General features: G+C 36.4%; 1 protein-coding gene across 1 annotated transcript in view; it reads left to right on the top strand.

Annotated features, from left to right (window-relative positions):
- The window catches only part of LOC129267985 (phosphatidylinositol 4-phosphate 3-kinase C2 domain-containing subunit beta-like), a 53,990-nt gene extending 31,678 nt beyond the window's left edge, over positions 1–22,312 (top strand). The window contains exons 21-30 of the mRNA XM_064104490.1: positions 37–206; positions 3,137–3,293; positions 4,191–4,300; positions 4,690–4,812; positions 5,859–5,934; positions 7,054–7,296; positions 8,324–8,405; positions 9,808–9,938; positions 11,787–11,912; positions 20,297–22,312. Coding sequence (XP_063960560.1) covers positions 37–206; positions 3,137–3,293; positions 4,191–4,300; positions 4,690–4,812; positions 5,859–5,934; positions 7,054–7,296; positions 8,324–8,405; positions 9,808–9,938; positions 11,787–11,912; positions 20,297–20,470 — 1,392 coding nt within the window. The 3' untranslated portion in view covers positions 20,471–22,312. The remainder of the gene's footprint in view (positions 1–36; positions 207–3,136; positions 3,294–4,190; positions 4,301–4,689; positions 4,813–5,858; positions 5,935–7,053; positions 7,297–8,323; positions 8,406–9,807; positions 9,939–11,786; positions 11,913–20,296) is intronic.
- Positions 22,313–23,236: the final 924 nt, after the last annotated feature.

Genomic DNA, 23,236 nt, shown 5'->3' with positions numbered 1-23,236 from the left:
AAGTAAATATTGCTTGTTGATTCTTTTCATTCTCAGGCCGTGGAGAACTTCACTTACTCCTGTGCTGGGTACTGTGTCGCTACCTACGTTCTCGGCATAGGGGATCGTCACAACGACAACATCATGGTCACAAAGACTGGTCACATGTTCCATGTGGACTTTGGTAAATTCCTTGGGAACGCCCAGATGTTTGGCAACGTCAAGAGGTGTGTGGATGAAATCATAAAGCCCAAATTATAATTAAGGTTTTTTTCATTTATACCCTGGTACAAAATCTTTAAGACTATGCAGATTGCTTGTATTGTCGTTCTTCATTCAAGCATGAACTTAGCACCTTTACCAAAAGTGCTCAATCAATTGGCCGATTCTTAACCCTAAAAGTACTGAGAGGCCCATCATGGCTCCCTCAACATTCGCGCAATATTTCCGAAACGCAAAAAGATAGTGCCGCAAAAGTTTATGACATCTTTCTTTAAAGTCTTGCGCAACTTTTGAGACCAAATTTGCGACATATGGGTATACCATCGCGACGTCACATGACTTTTTACGAGACAATGTCATGCCGAAAATGGCTCATTTTATACTTTGTGTACAAAGTCTATGGGAGATGAAATTCATAAAAGGGTGATTATTTTTCGTTCTAATTTGTCTGCTTGATTAAATTAAGGTTTAATTTTGTTGTTAAATGGTCTGTAATAATTTCCATTGAAAAAAAGAATGAAAAACAAAAATGAAAAAAACAGAGAAATACATAAGAAATTCTAAAAACAAAGAAATATATAAGGTAAAATTGGCTTTTGCAATTTTTCTTTGTGGAAACCTTTGAATAAGAAAAAAAACTTTATTCTAGCTTGTAGTTTATGTGGTAAAGAATGTGCATGCCAAATTTTGGCGCGATCGCGCAAACATCGGCCAAGATCAGAAGGGGGGGGGGCCATAATGGCCCCTTAGTTCTCAATACATCTCAAATAGCCCAGTCCTTTAATCGTTAAAGGTCAAGTTCACCCCAACAAAAAGTTGATTTGAATAAAAAGAGAAAAATCCAACAAGCATAACACTGAAAATATCATCGAAATTGGATGTAAAATAAGAAAGTTATGACATTTTAAAGTTTAGCTTAATTTCACATAACAGTTATATGCACTTCCTGGTCAGTATGCAAATGAGGGTACTGATGACATATCACTCGCTTACTATTTCTTTGTATTTTATTATAGGAAATATTCTAATTTTCTCTTCATTGTCCTGTGAAACAAGGTTTTATCCCTCCCATGCAGTATTGCCATTGTTTTAACATTTTATGGTTCAATTGTAAATGTTTGTCCTTAATGTCATATTGGTAAAAATTGAAATATTTCTGAAATAGTGAGTCATGAACATTATCGACTTTCTCATTTGCATGTCACTGAGTTGTGCATAAACTGTTTTATGAAATATAAGCAACATTTTAAAATGTCACAACTTTCTTATTTTACATCCAATTTCTATGAACTGTTCAAGCATTATGCTTGTTTGATTTTTCTCTATTGATTCAAATCAACATTTTCCTGGGCAAGACTTGACCTTTAATGTATGGGATGAAAAGCGTATTTGTTTCTCAAAATCTGCATAGTCCATGGTTTTGTACCATGATGTATAATTGAAACCACTTTTGTGAATTCATTCCTCAGATTTTAATTTTAAAACCCCATGCATATCAGTTTGAATCAACAACGATATCATCGTCACTAATCAAGCATTTCAAGAAACTTGTAATCAATTACAAAGCTATTTGAGTTCCTGAGATCAGTCATATGTTTTCCAATTAATTGAAATTTACAAATGATTGCTGATTTTCTTATTGCCGCATGGAGGGTAAACAGGGCCCCGTTGCGTGAAAGTTACTATGATAATTTTGCCATCCAATAGTAACTACCATGGTAACGATGATCAGCAGCCAATCAGAATCAATGATTCCATGCAAGTTACCATTGCATGGCAAAGTTACCATAATGGTAAATTTTATGCAACAGAGCACTGATTTGGTGCAGCATAAATTTGCTATTGATTAGAAATATCTTTCCTTGTACCATTCCCTACTAAAGACATGTTCTATATGGACTTTGGTAAATTCCTTTAGAATGTGCAGATGTTTTGCAGTGTTTACAAGTGGCCATGAATGAAATTATATGATTTTTTCTCTTAAAACCCAACTTATTAGACATTTCAGATTCATGAAATTAAAAGTTGTAGCTCTTCTAAAACTGTCATTTTCATGATAAGGTTTGTGATGTAAAAAACAATGGAGTTATGCCTGCATCGTTGATTTTGAAATATAGTAACAGAAGATTTAAAAATAAAAATTAGGTACTTTTTTCAGATGTTCACCTCACGAAAAATCTAATGCCTTGTCTGTAGTGAAAATAAGTTATAGGGAGTTTTCTCAACTGTCACTGCTTTCCGGAACATTGAGAATCTATTGTCAAAAGCCTTTCACGACAAAGCAGCCTTTGTCATAAATCTGTCAAAAAATCGGCGAATCAAAACATCAGCATCATTCTGGTCTCTGGACAAATGACATACATGTATTTTCAATTTTTAGTCAGCTCCGAATCTTGAGGATGATATGCTGTTCACCAATTTTGACAAAGACCTCTAAGCTGATCATTGTGATTTGACTATTAGTCTTGTCCAATTGCTAAAAATGCATTATGCCAGTCTCATAAAAAAGCTCAAACCTCTAAACTTTTAAGTCATTTTCTCAGAAAAGCGATTTTCTAGATAGACGGTTTTACCATCTGACGGCCGACCATTCCCTAAGACATATTTTGTATGGACTTTGGTAAATTCCTTTAGAATATGCAGAGCTGTCTATTGTATTGTCCATTGTGATTTGACTGGCATTTTCAATAGATTTACTATGTTGCAGAATCTGTCCCTTTTGCAATTGTGAAAACCCAGTACTTATTTTACTGTTTGAAATTATTCCTGTTGCTCTTTACACTTGATGAAACTATGATTAAAGTCCAAAATTTAATAGCAACTTTGCAATGATGACTTCTAATGCAAAAGTATTGAAGGGCCTTGAATATTATAATTCAAGTCCTCAACAATGCCATGTTTCAACTTCTCAACCATTTTTTTTTGGTTGCCACAGGGACCGAACGCCTTTCGTATTGACCTCTGACATGGCGTATGTCATTAACGGAGGAGAGAAGTCAAGCAGTCGATTCCAAGAGTTCATTGACCTTTGCTGTGAAGGGTTTAATCTCGTCAGGAGGCATGCTAACCTCTTCTTTAATATCTTTGGCTTGGTAAGTTATTTTCCTAAGCCCCCGTTCCACTATGCCGATGTTGATACGATTTGACAAACCTTGAGATCGGGTAGGATCGGGGAAAAATGAATCACTTTACGGGGAGTCAGCGAAAAATAATTTGCTGTAATATAAATTGTCCAAAGGAACAGGGTATTAATTATGTCCACGTGCCACTGCAAGTACGCCAGGAAAGACCTGGTTACGCTCGTCCCACGACTGCGCACCGTGTCGTCTACACTTTTTCCGCACCCCCCATGTTTTCTGATTGGGAAGATCGGCATGAAATTTTGAACATGAATATGAGGCCTGCTGTTACAACCAACGTTGCCCCCGATTTCAACCGATTCCTATTTCGCTCTCCGCCGATGTAATGGGGTTTCAGATCGTGATAGTGGAACAGGGGCTCTATACTTTACACCTTCAGGAAATGATGGTGATAATGATAAATAAATTACTGTAACTTCTGAAGTTTCCATGGCAACGAAGAAAGAGTGTAGTGGTTTTACGGAACACCATGTGTTCGTTCCTGATTGGAGGCATGCAACTGTTTTCACAACATTTGCTAAATTTTAAAATTCAATAACTTTGTTATTTGTTATCAGATTTTGGTGAAATTTCCTTTGACATGCTCTGTGAATTTTTCTTTCATTAAAAATATTATTTTCAGCCAGGTGGCCGTTTCATAAAGTTGTTTGTAAGTTAAGAGCGACTTTAAGAACGACTGGTGATCCTTTCTTGTGGTAAATAATATGTTCATTGGTGATTACTTAATGCGTAAGAAATGTTCACCAGCCGTTCTTAAAGTCACTCTTAACTCATGAACAGTTTATGAACACCCACCTGGACTACCCCTTTATTACGATGTATTATAACATTTTATTCTTGTCCATCTAGATGCTGAATACTGGTATCTCCCAGTTGTCTAAGGCTGAAGACCTGAAGTATGTCCAGAATGCTCTCAAGCCACAGGCCAGCGATGTTGAAGCTACTGCTATGTTTACCAGGTAACATGCTTAAATAAACCCTCTCTTATTGGTCAAGTCCACCCCAAAGAAAAGTTGATTCTTCTTCCTGTTACTGCAGACAAACCCCAAAAGTGGGATGTAATTGCTGCAGGCATGTGTGGCTAGTGATGAATTTGAATTAATGATGTGCCCCCCCCCCCCCCCGGATGAAAGCAGACATTTCAATTTTTCTTGACCTTTTGATTAAAATTTTCAGCATTAAGCCCGTATCATTTCTCTTTTAATTAAATGATTTTCTTCTTGGGGTGTCTTTCCCTTAAAGTTATAATTTTTTTTACAATTATGGTTGGCAGTTCTGTGTGTCGTTTCTAAAAGTTGCTTACATGTAATTTATAATTTTTTTTATTTATAACTCCTTGTGCTTTTAGGATGATAGAAGCAAGTCTTGGAGCCAAGTCGACTCAGATCAACTTCTTCTTTCATAACCTGGCTCAGATGAGTTTCTCGGCGTCCAGCAGCACAGAACTATCCTTCGCACCAAAGAGATACACGTAAGCATGCTATAGATCCGGAGGGTGTGTCACTAAGAGTTAAGTGTGACTAATGGGGCGTTGCAAGAAACCTGCGATCAATTGCAGGTCTATTTTTTGGTCCCTAAATCAACAGGGTTCCCACATTCATGGAAAGTCCTGGAAAATTTGTGGTCATGGAAAGTCAGGGAATTTGGAAAATTCGTGAAAAGTCATGGAATTGTGTTCAATATAATTTTGAATTTGTGTGTTGGTGAAACAAAAATGGTACCCTGGTCAGAAAAAGCCCATATACTAATGATAATGGATGTACATGTCATGAGTAAGATAGTGGGTGGAACGGATGGCTGTGAGGGGAGGTGGAGGCCATCATAACGGGTCTGATTTTGGAAACCGTGCCAGAAAGGAAGTCATGGAGAGCAGCACTTTAGTCATGGAATCCTGGGGGGCGTTTCATCAACATTTTTGTCCGACAAGTTGTCAGATCTGACAACTTTTCTGGATTTTGATTGGCTGAGAAGCACTGTTACTATGGTAACTGTCGGATAAAATGGGAGTTGTCGGATAAAACGTCTGACAAGTCATTTCATGAAACGCTCCCCAGTTTTCAAATTTCTGTGGGAACCCTGATCAGTCACAAGTCTAGTCTTACGATTAATTGCATTTTTTTTGTAATTGATTGCTAATCTGCTTCTTGGCACAAGCAATGTATAATCTGATTTGCTATGGTTAAAATCGATCTATCAGTTGTAAAATTGCAACAGAATTTCTGCAATTGATCGCAAATATTTTATTGCAACACCCCCTAAAAGAGAAATGCCAGATGTGGTAATGATAAAAAAAAATTGAACATTATCCAATAAAATGACCAAAAATGGCTATTGGACCGACGGGTTATTAGAGGAAATGGTGAGTGGACGAAATGGCATTTAGACCCTGTGGATAGTGGACAAACTGATGGTAGACCAAATGACAGTAGACCAGTTGGTTATTGGTCAAATTTGCATTCGACCAATACAAAATAAACCAATGTGAATGACCCTTTGTTTCTCTTTTGATTTTTACAGTCTTGCCACTGATGGGAAAATCCAAGAAGCTTCAGTCTTTGGTATACAGAAGAGATACGAGACCGAAAAATATTATGTGAGTATATCATCTAGACCTTCAGTCATTCCTTAACCAACAATAAGTCGCCAAAAATTAATTTTGAGATATATGTTTTGCTTGGAAAAGCATATCCTGGGCTGTATAGTAACTGATGAGACTATATAGTAAAATTTTCAAAAAGTTAATTGTTTATTTTTTTAATTAATGGATTATGCAAATGAGTGTAATTTGCCCTAAATGTGTTTTCGCCTTTAACTCGCTTTGTATCGTAACATGTAGTAGAATGCTAATTTGGGGTGAAAAATATGAATTATTACATTCCTATATCTACAAAAAAATTGGCAAAACATTACTTATTTCCGATGTATTCTATTGTTTTTGTCTCGCCTGCATAGCAGAGCGAGACTATAGGCGCCCCTTTTTAAATGGTGGCGACGGCGTCAACATTAAAATCTTAACCAAAGGTTAAGTTTTTGAAAAAACATCATAACTTAGAAAGTATATAGACCAAGTTCATGAACTTAGACATAAGGTTAATCAAATATTACTGAACATTCTGCCGGAGTTTCTGGTCACATGATTAAGGTCAAAGGTTATTTAGGGTCATTGAACTTGGGGGATTCAACATCAAAATCTTAACCTGAGATTAAGTTTTCAAAATGTCATCATAACTTTAAAAATTAATTGATCTAGTTCATAAAATTTGGACATTGTTGGGGACCCTTTTGTGATCATAAGTAATATAAAAATTTTCCATTTAAACCAGCAAAAGTAAAGAAAATCATACATTTACGATTTTTGGTTGAAAACACATTGGTATTGAAATTGTAAACTAACTCGCGTTTTTTTAGCAATTTTGGGGCTGACATGCACTTACAAAATGTTGTGAAATTTCTGAACCACATACCCGGGCATCACAAATTATGTCTCACAAGATGCGCAAGAATTGAAAGTAAAAAGTTATTGAACGGCGTGGTCAATAAAAATTCTTATTGATTTCATAATTATCACAGGATTAAAAACCAAAAAGTACAGAGAAAAACTGTGATAGAATATGACTCAGAGTGTTGTTTACAATGTAGTGCATCTTATGTAATTGAAATAATTCCGATGTTTGATACAACAAAACCAAATATGTCTTTCATCTGTCCGTAGGTATACATCGTGAGACTTCTGCGAGTTGGTTCAACCGTCCCCACATTTATCTTCCGTCGATACAGTGAGTTTGAAGAGCTCCACGACAAGCTTGGTCTCCTTTACCCTCAGCATGGGCTGCCTCCTCTTCTATCGCATAGAAGGGTCGGAAGGACGCATGTCAAGCAGGTCGCTGAACGCAGGAAGAAGGAGCTGGAAAGATACCTCAGGTGGCTCTTTACCATGCCTCCAGAAGTTTCCCAGGTTAGTTTCATTTATATCTTGAGTCAGAATGTGTACACTCTGTTTATGTCCATGGTGGGCAAAGAGTTTGAACAATCACTAAAAGTAGAACCGTTTGGCCATTTTGTCAATCGTTTGACCATATGAAAAAACAAGAAACCACCAAAAGGTGCTTGGCAATTCACATTTCTTCTCTTTACATCCATGAATTGCCCATCAGGCGACCATATCACAAAGCTTGGCGATCATCGTAGAAGAATGTCTTTACGTTTGATTGCATTGATGACTATGTTCAATTAATCATAAAAATCCAGTATATGATCAATCGCTAACTTTTGTGTTACGGGACCCTGGTGTCCATATCTCTTCAAAAGTATGTATCTGGTGACCAGAGAGAGAGAGAGAGAAAGGGGAAGTAGAGACAGAGGCAGAAAATATGATGAAAGGAAGGATTGAAGAAAGAAAGGAAGGAAAGAAAGAAAGAAAGAAAGAAAGAAAGAAAGAAAGAAAGAAAGAAAGAAAGAAAGAAAGAAAGAAAGAAAGAAAGAAAGAAAGAAAGAAAGAAAGAAAGAAAGAAAGAAAGAAAGAAAGAAAGAAAGAAAGAAAGAAAGAAAGAAAGAAAGAAAGAAAGAAAGAAAGAAAGAAAGAAAGAAAGAAAGAAAGAAAGAAAGAGAGAAGGAAAGAAAGGAAGGAAAGAAAGAAGGTAAGAAGGAAAGAAAGGAAGGAAGGAAAGCAAGAAGGAAAGGAAGGAAAGAAAGAAAGAAAGAAAGAAAGAAAGAAAGAAAGAAAGAAAGAAAGAAAGAAAGAAAGAAAGAAAGAAAGAAGAGAGGTTGGGAGGGAGAGAGGGAGGGAGATGACCCCCACCACCTGACCTTATAACTTGTAGGTTTAAAAGAGGTCACACAACATTAGCCACTGTATACTATGATATTTTGCACTATTCTGTACACGTGTGTACAGTTTGTATCAAGAGTCTGATGTCAACTTCTGTGATTTTAATGAATGTATGAGTAATAAATTTCATTTTTTGTGTGTTTCTACCATGCAGTGTGACTTGGTCTACACGTTCTTTCATCCATCCTTGAGGGATGAGAAAGATGCTGGTCAAGCAACAAGTGACAAGGTCAAAGGTGAGAGGTCAATGAACTTTTTAATCCTTGTCCATTGTTACCAGGTGCAGTGCAAATATGTGATTTGAAAAGTTGTTTTGAATCACTTCAATGGACAAGTAGCATAACAAAAACAGACAAATATATTTTATGAATTTTATAAAAAATAGTAAGTGTGAGCCCAATACTTGGTTATATTTCTGAAAGCTTCCATTGACTTAAAAACTTGCGAGATATTGTATCTTGCCAAGTCGACTTAATAGCTTTATTATATTGAAATGGTTATCTTCGCCAAGTTGACTTATGAAGAGCGGTATGTCAAAATGACGAGATACATTGTAGACGTTTCTTGCCATCTCAACATGAAGCTTTTAATACAACAATTTGGCGAGATAAATATCTCGCCATAATGATAATAGTTATGATACATGTGACTTACAAATCGCCAAATCCACTCTGTAGAGTGCTAAAGGCGCATTAAGAAAATAGGAAGTAAAAAAGAGCCATGACTACATAATAAAGCTAATAAGTTGATCCTCAAGTAAAATTAACAAGATAACATGTAGGTTGTCATTGCGAGCTATTGTACCTCGCGATATCGGCATACCACTTTTAAAAAAATCAACTTAGCAAGATAATGTCTCTCCCCTTGTCAACATAATACAACTATTCAGTTGACCTATCTATGATGATAATTTAGAATTGGTAATAAAAGGCCGCTTGCCGGTTTTCTGTGCAAAAGATGCGGCTCTCACTTTTGACAACATTCCTTATTAAAGATCATATGCAACAGGGCCCAAAACTTAAGTTTCTCTTTGAATATGTGGATTGAATTGAGCTGGTGAGAAGAAGAATATGATGATGATGATCCACAGCATTTATATTGCTCTATATTTCTGTGAAAATCATTCATAGGCGCAGACTCGTCCAATTAAGCTAATTACTACACATCTGCTGAAATAAGTGAGTTTTGAGGGACGATATGAAGAGTTTAATGTTGTCAATTTCACGGAGCGAAGAAGGGAGGGAGTTCCAAAGATGTTGAGCAATAGATGAAAATGCATGGTCTCCATATCCTTTTCAGTGTGTGATGGGTGTACATGAAGAGTGACACCAGTACTGGGTGGGCGTTTCATAAAGCTGTTTGTAAGATAAAAGCGACTTAAAGAACGACTGGTGATCCTTTCTTTTGGTAAATGGGATACACTATGGCTATGGTTTGGCGCATAAGAAAGGTTCACCAGTCGATCTTAACTTATGAACAGCTTTATGAAACGGCCCCCAGGTGAGCGCAATCCAGGAATTCTATTAGGGAAGTTATATAACCTGGAGCTAAACCATGGACTACCTTGAAAGTCAGAAGAATTTTCGAATTTGATCCCATACTTAATAATAAGATTTCAATTTCTAATTTCAATCACAGCGAGTACGAATGAAGAGGAAGAAGAGAGTGTGATCCATACGAAAGGAGGTCAGGTCGGAGGTCAGGTCAAACTTGCCATTCAGTACCGACAGGGGGCGCTCTTCATTATGGTCATTCATGCAAAGGACTTGGTAAGATTTTTTATTTAGTTAATTTCTTGTATAATGCAAGAAAAAGAATTATCCTATATATGGATAAACTAAACGAGATGAAATTAGATATGGCATTTATCTTCCAATCTATTTGTAGTTCTGTCTTGATTGAAGACTATCTCTGCAACTTTTGATAGATTTAAATAACTAAATTTAAATCAAAATGAATTTATTTGAATAATTGCCTTTACCAATTGAAGTGCTACATGTACATGTATATTTATCAATATACAGAGAGGGATCACATAAACCACCTTGATATTTGAAAAATCAAGCATTTGTACTTTTATAGTAGTTTATATTAAAACCAATTCTTGAATAAATGTTTTATTTTTTTCTCTGATGGCCTTCAAAAACATATCTTCAAGAATTATCATATTTCCTTCTTTACTTCAATTATATTTTACCTGTTATTACAATGGAGACCAGGTGGGTGTTTCATAAAGCTGTTCATAAGTTAAGAGCGATTTTAAGAACGACTGGTAAACCTTTCTTGTGGTAAATGGTATATTCATTGGCGATGGTTAAGCGCGTAAGAAATGTTCACCAGTCGTTCTTAAAGTCGCTCTTAACTTATGAACAGCTTTATGAAACGGCCACCAGCTCTATGTTCAGAGATATTGGAATGATTGTCAAAAATTTCTGTGAAAACTATTGTGATCAAGAGTTAGTGCACCATTTGGAATTAAATTGCCACACTAACGATCATTTTACTTTAGAATATTATTCAAAACTTAAAAAAACTGTCAAAACTTCAAGATTTTGATAAAATTCATTTGATCTTGTTCTTGTACCAGTTGACTTCTAAATATTGCAATTCTCACAGGCTTTTTACATGGATATCCAGGGGAGCATTTCTTGAAAGGACTTGTCAGATGTTCTATCTGATCAAAACCATTGTAACAGTCAATTATCGGTGCTTTTCATCCAATATAACTCAAGGAAATTTGTCACATCTGACAACTTGTTGAATGGCAAATGTTGGTAAAAATATTATCCAGATATACATGTACGAAGGCACCAGATTTAAAGGAGAATGGAACCCTTGAAACCACTTGAATAATATATAAAAGAGAAAAATCAAAGAAATATATTAAAAAAGTTAGAGAAAATTGAATAAATACTAAGAATGTTAGGAGCGTTAGAATATTGATATCACTAACACTATATATATCATGCAATAGGCAATAAATCAAAGAAATAGATTAAAAAAGGTTTGAGAAATATTGAAATTATAATAAGAACGTCAGGAGCATTAGAATATTGAGATCACTAACACTATATATCCTCCAATTGGCAATGCGACCAAGATCTGTGTTGTCACATACATGTACATGTATGTACACCCTCCCCATTTTACTTCGTATACATTTTCACTTAAATTTTCTCTTGTGTCTAGTTTATCACGTGATATGGTTTTCTTTATATGAGAGGACATGTAATAGAGGTTTCACATCATTATATCATGGATGATTGTTTGTCCTTTCATTAAAATGAGAGAGAGAAAACAAATGTTTTGATATTTCTAGTGCCCAAAGGGGCAAGTTATTCATGTGTGACAATAACATATTGCATTGCAAATGGGAGGATCCCCATAGCATTATTGGTTCTCAACATTCAAATGCACAAACCTTCCTTATTGTTTGTCCAAATTTCTTTTGTTGATCTTATTCTTTGATTTTTCTACTTTTACTCAAGCTCACATGTTCTGAGGGTTTCATTTTCCTTTAGACATGACTTCTCTATTATCTTCTCTATATTTTATGATTATTGTTGTGATTGATTCTGTTTGTAATTATTGATTCTTCCATATTGTTAAATTCCCAGGGGTCAACGGACGGTGGTGACCCGGATCCCTATGTCAAGACGTATTTGACCCCTGACCCTCAGAAGGTCACGAAGAGAAAGACGCGAGTGGTCCGCAAGACGCGTAACCCAACATACAATGAAATGGTAAGTTTTACTACTATTTATTTTTATGTATTGGTATAGTGGGAATCCCGCAAGCGGCCTTTCATTACCAACTTCCAACACTTCATCATAGGCAAACAGTTTGGAATACAGGGGCCCGTCTTACAAAGAGTTGCGATTGATCCAATCAAATGTAACTCTCTGGAAATCCATCAGTGTCATAATTTTTTCTGCAGGAAATTTGCAAAAGGTCAATTGTAAACAAAGGAGAACACACCAAATTGTCAAGAAATCAATGAATTTATGGATATACATTCATACCTAGAAATTTTTTGAACAAACATGCATTTTATATGTTGACTTTGCTGGCTTTCCATAGTTGCGATTGATTGGATCAATCGCAACTCTTTGTAAGATGGGGCCCAGGAAAGCGACTATAAAAAGATGCATAGAGCCTTATAGTGGGATACCCGTTAAACAGATGCTGCACAGGCTTTTGACAAGGATAAGTATCAGTTTGATATAATAAGTATTTGGTCCACCCATCACATGGTCTAATACTCACTTTTTTGTCTCACCTGAATGAAATTGGGCAGAGACTATAAAGTAATCACTATAGTCTGTTGGTCTGTTACAATAATGTTGAAGTTTTTGTTCAACTTGCTCTCATTTCTTTATTTCTGCGTCAATTTTGATCACATATGATTAAAATGATCTTTGGGTAATACCACATGTGTGTTTCAGAGGATGATGGGGTCAAAGGTCATCTAGGGGTCAAAAGGTCAAATGATATGAGATCATGTCCACCCTTTTTTTCAAGTGCTCTCATTTCTTAATATCCGTATCAATTGTGTTTATTCTCAGTACAAGTAATCTGTGGGTAGTACTGCATGTGTGTTCTTGAGGATGATAAGGTCAAAGGTCATATAGGGGTCAAAAGATCATATTGCATAATGTATTGATTGTGAAATCAGGCAAGAATCGTGGTTCGTTAACCACCTTGTTTTGCCATGTAATGCCCAGATGGTCCGATTTCCACTTCCTTTACTTATTATTTTACACTTTGTCAAATGGAAATTTGGTTTATAAATAGATCATCTGTTCATCAATTTGTGTGTAGATGTCAGTGGAATCAGGTTTAGCCAAAGTGGAATTAAGACATAATGGTAAATTGGCTAAACTGAAATGAGACCAAATGGTTTGTAGATGAACAGAATGTACATGAACTAGTACCCCGCTCGCACTGGTTTTCAAATTTATCCTGGTGCTAGCGCGGGACGGCGACACCGCTATAAATGCATTCATAGTAGAAAAGTTTACCCGGCACAGTTCGGGGATAAATTTCATGTTTCCATTCACACCGCAGAAGGTGATTTTTGTTACCTCCCTAACAAAACATGTATAGGCTTGTGACCCCGTGAGTGATTCAACTCTGATACATCGGAAATACTTGACAGCGGGGAATCAAACCCACGTCCATCAGATTGAAAGACAGGAGTCATAACCACTAGACCATGACGCCCCCACATAGTAAACATATCACGAGTGGTTTGTCTCGGTATAGTAGCAATGTGCCTTCACACTGAAGGAACACTGCGACAGTCGCGGGGCTGTCCCGCTGCTATTACTATGGCTTGCCTTGTGATAGTTTGTTGCAGAGTTAATGCTATGCGAGGTTATCCCGGGGTAGTTTATTGTGGGTCCGAGAATTCACACCGAAGGCAACACCGCTACAGTCTCGGGGACAGTCCCGGGGTAGTTTATTGCGGGTCCGAGAATTCACACTGAAGGCAACACCGCTACAGTCTCGGGACAGTCCCGGGGTAGTTTATTGCTGGTCCGAGAATTCACACTGAAGGCAACACCGCTACAGTCTCGGGACAGTCCCGGTACTGGAGCGGTGTTTGTGGCCAGTGTGAAGAGGGTATAGGATTAGACCAAACAGAAAATAGACAAAGTGGGTGTAGACCAAGTGGCACATTTTCTAAGATGGTAATTTAGCGGAAGTCTACTCTGCAGGCACAGACCCTTGGTTTTCCAATTTGCATAGTGCATAATGCAGAGTCTGAATTATTGATACTACATTCATCATATGCTGTGGCAGACATAACCAGAGTTTTGACATCTAGTCTTTACTCTAGACATGGTGTTATTGGTTAAAGTGTCAGATATTAGTCTGTGCCTACATGTACAAGCTAGTAGAGGCCTGCATAGTGTGCTACTCATTACAGTAGACAGCTATAAGAATGGAAATTGATTTTTTGTGGTTGATTAAAGGTCAAGACCACCCCAGAAAAAAGTTCATAATTTTAACAAAAAATGAAACAAGCATTATGCTGAAAATTTCATCTAGAAATAAGACATAAAATGAGAGAGTTATGAAATTTTAAAGTTTCTTTTTTGTTCAAAAGTGTCATGAAGCAGCTTAAAAAGGAAAATCTTGATGAATGGGATTTAGGATTGAAAATAATTGCAACATCGTTTAACAGTCTGTAGATGGATCTAAAGGGTCCTTAAAGGAGAATGAAACTCTTGGAGCAAGTTAGCTTTTGTGAAAGCAGAAAAATCAAAGAATAAGATCAACAAAAGTTTGAGTAAAATAGGACTAGCAATAGAAGAGTTATGAGCATTTCAATGTCGAGATCACTAATGCTATGGAGATCCTCCCATTGGCAACGCAACCAAGATCTATGATATCACAGATGAACAACTCTCCCCTTTTGGACACTGAAAATATACCCCAAAACATCTCTTTTTGCTCATTCTAATCATATGACAAACGATTCATCAATGATATAATGTTGTGAAACCTCAGTACTTAATTGTCCTCTCATAAAGAGAACACCTCACCTTGTGATAGATTCTATAAAAGTGAGAATATAAGTGAAATAAGTACTAAAGTAATGAGGGAGTTGTACGTGTGTGACATCACAGATCTTGGTCGCATTGCCAATGGGAGGATCTACATGGCATTAGTGATCTCAATATTTAAATGCTCATAACTTTCTTATTATTCATTCAATCTTCCTCAAACTTTCAACAATATGTTTCTTTGATTTTTCTCTTTAATATGGATTCAGCTAGTTTCAAGGGTTTCATTCTCCTTTAATGTCACATCAACTTTCTCATTTTCATCTTTGAGTTGTGCATATAGCTATTTGGGAAAAAAATAAGCGAAGCTTTAAAGTGTCATAACTTTCTTATTTTTCATCCGATTTTCATAAAATTTTCAGCATTATGCTTGTTTGATTTTTCTCTATTGATTCAAATCAACATGTATTGATTGTGAAATCAGGCAAGAATCGTGGTTCGTTAACCACCTTGTTTTGCCATGTAATGCCCAGATGGTCCGATTTCCACTTCCTTTACTTATTATTTTACACTTTGTCAAATGGAAATTTGTTTTATAAATAGATCATCTGTTCATCAATTTGTGTGTAGATGTCAGTGGAATCAGGTTTAGCCAAAGTGGAAATAAGACATAATGGTAAAATGGCTAAACTGAAATTAGACCAAATGGTTCGTAGATGAACTGAATGTACATGAACTAGTACCCCGCTCGCACTGGTTTTCAAATTTATCCCGGTGCTAGCGCGGGACGGCGACACCGCTATAAATGCATTCATAGTAGAAAAGTTATCCCGGCACAGTCCGGGGATAAATTTCATGTATCCATTCACACTGCAGCAAGTGATTTTTATGTCCTCTGTAACAAAACATGTGTAGGCTGTGACCCCATGAGTATCCCGACTCTGATACACCAGAAACACTTGATGGCGGGGAATCAAACCCACATCCTTCAGGATTGAAAGACAGGAGTCATAACCACTAGACCATGACGCCCTCACATTATAGTAAACATATCACAAGTGGTTTATCTCAGTATATTAGCAGTGTGCCTTCACACTGAAGGAACACTGCGACAGTCGCGGGGCTGCCCCGCTGCTATTACTATGGCTTGCCTAGTGATAGTTTGTTGCAGAGTTTATGCTATGCGAGGTTATCCCGGGGTAGTTTATTGCGGGTCCGAGAATTCATACTGAAGGCAACACCGCTACAGTCTCAGGACAGTCCCGGTACTGGAGCGGTGTTTGTGGCCAGTGTGAAGAGGGTATAGGATTAGACCAAACAGAAAATAGACAAAGTGGGTGTAGACCAAGTGGCGCATTTTCTGAGATGGTAATTTAGCGGAAGTCTACTCTGCAGGCACAGACCCTTGGTTTTCCAATTTGCATAGTGCATAATGCAGAGACTGAATTATTGATACTACATTCATCATATGCTGTGGCAGACATAAACAGAGTTTTGACATCTAGTCTTCTCTCTAGACATGGTGTTATTGGTTAAAGTGTAAGATATGAGTCTGTGCTTGCAAAAGCTAGTAGAGGCCTGCATAGTGTGCTACTCATTACAGTAGAGAGCTATAAGAATGGAAATTGCTTTTTTGTGGTTGATTAAAGGTGAAGACCACCCCAGAAAAAAGTTAATTTTAACAAAAAATGAAACAAGCATTATGCTGAAAATTTCATCTAGAAATCAGACATAAAATGAGAGAGTTATGACATTTTAAAGTTTCTATTTTTTGGTTCAAAAGTGTCATGAAGCAGCTTAAAAAGGAAAATCTTGATGAGTGGGATTTAGGATTGAAAATAATTGCAACATCGTTTAACAGTCTGTAGATGGATCTAAAGGGTCCTTAATGTCACATCAACTTTCTCATTTTCATCTTTGAGTTATAGCTATTTGGGGAAAAAATAAGCGAAGCTTTAAAGTGTCACAACTTTCTTATTTTTCATCCGATTTTCATCAAATTTTCAGCATTATGCTTGTTTGATTTTTCTCTATTGATTCAAATCAACATTTTCTGCGATGTACATGTACTTGACCTTTTATGGTACTTTGATCTAGTTTCAAGGGTGTTGCCTGGTGTCACTCTGTAAAAACAAACCACAGAAATATCCCACAAAACAATTTAATTATTTTAGGGAAAAGGAGATCTCAAATCAATCACAAATTATATTTAATCTCAAGACTTACAATTGATTTTTTTAAACCTGGAATTGAATTGCAATTATTCACAAGTTTCTTGAAATGCATTGTGAAGAAATCTTAAACTGATGATTTGGAATTTTTTATTTACATAAGATAGCAAAACTATTCAGATTTTGAATGAAATGACTGTTTTATGTACTACACATGTATTAGTCCCCAGTGGCTCGTTATACTGTAATGAGACATAAAACAAACCCCCAAAAGTACACACATCTGTGGAAAATAGCTTGATTTGATCCCACTAGCCTTAATTATGCTAGTTTCCAGTTATAATTATTCCCCAGGAATTATTCAACAGTTGAATATAAAAAAAAAACCAACAGTGGAATTTGTATTTGTCATTTCGTCACCCCTGCCATTAGAGGTATAAATCCACCACATAAAACATTATAGATGATTAGAAATGCGCATGAAGGAGAAGACGATGAGGAGAAAAAAAGGATGAGAAGGAGAAGGGGAGGGGGATGGATGAGGGGGGAAGGAGATGTAGAATGAGAAGAAGGAGGAGGAGAAGAAGAAGCAGAAAAAAAGAAGAAGAAGAAGAAGAAAAAGAAAAAGAAAAAGAAAAGAAGAAGAAGAACAAAGAAGAAGAAAAAAAAAGAAGAAAAAGAAAAGAAGAATAAGAAAAGAAGAAGATGAAGAAGGAGAAGAAGAAGAAGATGGAGAAGAAGGAGGAAGAAGGAGGAGAAGGAGGAAGAAGGAGGAAGGAGAAGAAAGAAGAAATAAGATAAGGGGGAGATGAAGAAGAGGAATAAGAAGAGAATGACAAAGAAATAAGAATATGAAGGAGTGGAAGAAGAAAGAGAATATGAAGGAGAAGGAGATGAAGATACAAATAAGAAGGAGGAGGAGGGGGAAAGTAAAAAAGGAGGATCTACAGGAGGATTAGAAAAAAGAACAAGAAAAAAGGAGAAAAAGAGAGAGAGAGAGAGAGAGAGAGAGTGATGGGGTAAACGAAGAAGATAATGAGGAGGAGGAGAAGAAGAATACCATGCAATAAGTGAAAAAAGTGGAGGGTGTGTATTGGTGTTAAAGCAGATACTGTACAGGTTTCATTTTACTATTATTTGGCAAAAAATATCCTTTATCATAAGATATGAATCATAATTACATTACAAAATATACTTCTGTCTATTGGATGTACATGTACATGGTTAGGCTGCCAAACATTGAGCAAAATGAACCGAATATGAGGGGTTTCACACATTTGAATTTTGCGTCATTTGAATGCTGAATTGTAATGACGCTCGAATTATCTTCTGTTCATGTGGCTGAGGAGGCTGCGCTAATTCTGTGGTTTTCACATTTCGCACCGATAAGAACCGGTGTTGCTTCTTTTGGGCACCCCGTCAATCACTCGTGGATAGCCAGAATCGGCCAACCAAGCAAAAAATGGCAAGAAATAGCGTTTTTTCTGCGGCAGTGGTTGAAAGGTCACTGTGAGCTTGCCCCCAGACTTACGCTTTGGAAATCCAAGCACTCACACGGCTGTTTTACTCCGTCATTCTCGAATATCGTCACGAGAAGCTCATTTGAAGAATGCAAATGCGAACTACGATGTTGCAGGTCAGGTGTCTTTATGAAAAAAAGCACACTCTCTGTTGATTTGAGTCAAGGGACCTATTAGCCCATCCATTGTCTCCCTAAGTGTAATTAGGAACATTTGTCCTTGTCTGCCTCTTTCCCCTTGTGAGTTTTATTGATATTTACCACAGTTAAATGCTGAAATAATTAAAAACCATAGACAAAATACTTGAAAACTGCTTCTTGTTTCTCTTTTCTCTATTCATTCGGATCAGCCTGTCGCTGAGGTTGACTGGGACTTTTTTATTAGGATTTGAGTTTAGTTTAAAGTTTCGAACCATGTCCCATACTTGATATCATTGTTCAATGCTCCATTTAGCTTTGCAAAGCACAAATTGTATATTTAAAACCATTCAATTTACCCAATTTAATCTAATTATCAACAATCCCACTCAACTGTGCCCATGGATACGCTTTTGTTCTCCTTTGTCTCTCTTTTTTTCTGTCAGTTTAATATTGTTTTTCAAACTGCTTAATCAACCTCATACCGTACCACCAATCAATTGTTTCCTCTTTTTTCTAGTTATCTTTGCAAGGTTGGATGGAGACCGCCCTTTCTTGTGTATATTGATTAATCATATTTCATATATACATGTATATTATTTTGTATACTGTTCTGTCAAATTTATTTGTGAAACTTTTTACCACGTACAAATATTTATAATTCAGCCATTGGCTGCCAAGAATGTTTTGAAAATGCATTATTTCAATAAAAAGCACCCAGAAAAGGAGAAGCAGGTTGTTACACAGTATACCCTCCCTTCTCATTTAACTTTTACCTGCCCTGCCTATAAGTAACTCTATTGTGTGTGTTCTCTGTGTTGTAAACAATTCGAACATTTTTTTTTTCATTTCTAGGCATCACATTTCAATAATGAATTCTCATTTATAAACTGATGCCTAATGATTGCTAAGAATAATAGAGATTTAATTTGATTTGAATAAAAAGAGAATAATCCTACAAGCATAACACTAAAAATTTCATCAAAATTGGATGTAAAATAAGAAAGTTATGACATTTAAAGTTTCACTTAATTTTCACAAAACAGTGATATGCACATCCTGGTCGGTATGCAAATGAGACTGATGACGTCATCCACTCACTATTTATTTTGTATTTTATTATATGAAATATGAAATATTCAAATATTCTCCTCATTGCCAAGTGAAACAACGATTAATTCTTTCCTGTACATGTGGAATTAACATTGTTAATACTATATGGTTCAGTCAAGTTGGTCCTTATTATCAAATCTGTAAAAAGTGAAATATTGTATAATTCAAACAATAAAAAACAAAAGAAATAGTGAGTGATGGACATCATCGACTGACCCACTTGCATGTCACTGAGTTGCGCATATCACTGTTTTGTGAAAAATAAGCGAAACTTTAAAATGTCATAACTTTTTTATTTTACATCCGATTTTGATGAAATTTTCAGCGTTATGTTTGTTTGATTTTTCTCTATTTATTCAAATCAACATTTTTCTAGGGTGGAAAGGAGATTCGACAGAGTAGGGGATGAGGTAGATAAGGGAGGGTGGGGAAGATAAGAAGGACAGAATAGAGGGGAAGGAAAGAAGTAATACACAGCAGATATAATTCTGATTTAAACCCCAGGGTAGTGGTCTGCCTGCATCCCCCCAATCAGTTATATCGTGAGGAGAGACCTCTACAAAACTGTTTCAGAGAATTTGAATTGTAATAGCCATATTTTTAGGGGATTTTTACTAAAACTAAAGATAGGCTCTAATTGGTCGAATTTTTTTTTTGTTGTTGTTGATTAACAGCTAGTGTACAAGTACTCCAAACAAGAGATTGAGAGACGGACTCTACATCTGACTGTGTGGAACTCGGACTTACTCAAAGAAAATGCCTTCCTGGGTGCCACAAACATCCCTCTCAACAAAATGGACCTGTCCAAAGAAACCACTAAATGGCACCATTTGGGAGATCTCACCTGAGTGTAACAGGGGTGCAAAGAACTCGATCTCACAGAGAATTGATTAAATTTTTTTCTCCAGATTTTGTAAATGATCTGCCATATACTAAACTTGGTAATTGAGTGTGTATTTCATGTGTAAGAAAACATGCTTCATTATGATAATGATTTCCTTTCTCTCTATTTTGGTCTTATTATATATATTCTTACTGTCGACTACTAATGATAGTTGAAGATTTTTTTACCCCCCCCCCATAGTTATTCAGGGGAAGTTCACCTTAACAATATAACTGGATTTAGTAAAAGAATTAGAATTAGAAAAAAAAAATATTGGAGAAAGTTTGGTGACAACCAGTCAAAGATAACAGAGATAAGAACTTTTTAAAGTTTTGATTTGATGACATCACAGGTAAGCAGTTCCTTCATATTTCATTTAAGTATGTGATAAATGTGATCTGAATTTAGAAATATGCCATTTTCTACAAAAATTTGAAAGGATTTATCATCAGATGCATCATGTTCGGTTCAAATAATTGAATTTATTGAAAGTTTGTATATAACCCGATATATTGGGGAGCTGCTTATATTATGACATCACAAATAAAATTTTTAAAATCTGATATTCTCTTAGGCCGTTTTCATACTGGAGGTGAAACTCCCCCAAGCGGAAATGAATGAAGTTTTTCGTGAGGTAGGTGATACCGCGCTGCTGGTGCGGACTTACTCCGTTTGTATGGTAACCCTCTTCTCGAAGTGGGTTGAGTACTCCGCTTTGAATCCGGATCAAAATTATCCTAGAATTTTCATACTGCCCTCCAAAGTGGCGTAACTCCTTCTGGAGTCTGGAGTAACTCCACTTTGAAAGTCAGTATGAAAGTGGTATGATAGACTTCCATCAAACATTCACCAATATTTTTATCAATTTTTTTCTGTTTTAGAAATAAACAACCTATGGTCTGTGTGAACTTCCCTTTTTATTGTACAGACTGATGTAATTAGTCTCAGAACTATATCGAGCATAAACATAATAAACTGCCTTCATAATTTGTATGTTAGTAATTCTTTGCTTGATATTGTTGTTGTGGTTAGGTCAAAATGGTGTCTTATTGGCCTATTTTCTGGACTTCAGTTTAAAGAGAAATTCCAGTAGTTGCAGTAAACACTGATTTCATGAGAAAGTCTGTAAAACCAGGCTTAATTGTCAGTATATCATCGAGGATCTAGATATGGTACAGTTACATAAACTGAACTTTGTGAAATCTTGAAATCTACGCTGAAAAATGTTCAGACTGAACTTCCCCAACACAGATAAGCGCACGTGGGACTGTGTATAATTAGTGCTTTGAGCGTCGGGCCCGACGCTCTACCCGAATCCTGTGCTTATTTGCTGATTTCTCAGCAATTACACAATTTTTTCCAGAATCCTTTGGCACATGCGTTTTATTTATACAAACAGACATTTTGGTGGTCATTTCATTGGATTCTGTACGAACTCATTTTGATATCGTTACCAAAACTAGCATTTACCTTTAATTTGATCTCTGGGCGTCTTCTTACAAAGAGTTGCGATTGATCAGATCAACCACAACTATGGAAAGCCAGCAATGTCAACATCTAGAATACATGTTAAACCACAACTTTAGACCGGAGTTTAGAATTAAACCCGACTTCAGACTAAAGGCCATAGAGTTTATACATGTATAGCATTATTTTTGAAGAACTGGGCTCCATAACACAAAGCATAACAATTGATCGTACGCTTGATTTTTACGATTTATTGTACATTGTAGTCAATGCAATCAATCGTGAAAATTTGTTCTACGATCATTGCTAAGCTTTGTGTTACGGGCTCCTGACTATGACTTGTATCAAAATATCTATCGTTTGAAATGATGCAGCCACACCAGCCAAATTTACTGTGAACTGACCAATGGACTGTCATTAAAAATAACATGATAGATTTTGTTGGTGTGACTGTAACCATATTGAAAGTACAGTGGACAGCAGGTCCTGTTCCTATTGTATTAACATTATGTACAATTTCTGAAGGTTTCCATGGCGAAGAAGAATAGTGTAGTAGGTTTCACGGTACACCATGCATTCTTTCTTGGGCATATGTTGGTCCTGAAAAATTTGTGTGTTGTCACCCACGTCTGCATATGTGGATGTCATGTGACCTATCTAGCCAATCAGAGACATGTACCCTGCGAGATACCGTGCATACGGCACTTCGACAGAGTATATAAGGCCTGCTTTTACTAACTTTGCTCATTCTCCTGAGGACGACAAGAACACACTTGTCGAAACGTCGAGATTGGGTGGTCCTTTTCAGGACCAACATATGCCCAAGAAAGAATACATGGTGTACCGTGAAACCTACTACACTAACATTATGTACGTTTTGTTTTGATTGAAAACGTTTCTGTATCATTCACTTTCCAATATTAAGAATGAACAATGGATAGATGTGCTGCTGAACTTCAGAAAATTTCCCAAAGGTGTCAATTCATCTATTTTGATTGTTTTTTTGATATACTTTGAGATGAATCTAGCTTGTTGCCACATATACATGTATTTTCCTCTGGTTCAGTCACTTGCTTGTGTCATATGCAGGATAATGCAGTGAAGGCAATTTGATTAAAGTCTCTGCTGCGTTTTTTTTAGCAGGAATCGCGTTATAAAGTCGCTTTTGCTCTCTTAACGGCTATTCCTGATTACATGTAGTTTGCCTAGGATGAAATGTGAGGATTGGATTTTAAAAAGCCGCTTGCAAGATTCTATTAACTTT

The sequence above is a fragment of the Lytechinus pictus genome, chromosome 9 (genome assembly GCF_037042905.1).
Source record: "Lytechinus pictus isolate F3 Inbred chromosome 9, Lp3.0, whole genome shotgun sequence".
In the NCBI taxonomy this organism is placed as follows: Eukaryota; Metazoa; Echinodermata; class Echinoidea; order Temnopleuroida; family Toxopneustidae; genus Lytechinus; species Lytechinus pictus.
Note: the sequence above shows the minus strand (reverse complement) of the source record. Positions and strands in the feature narration are given on the sequence as shown.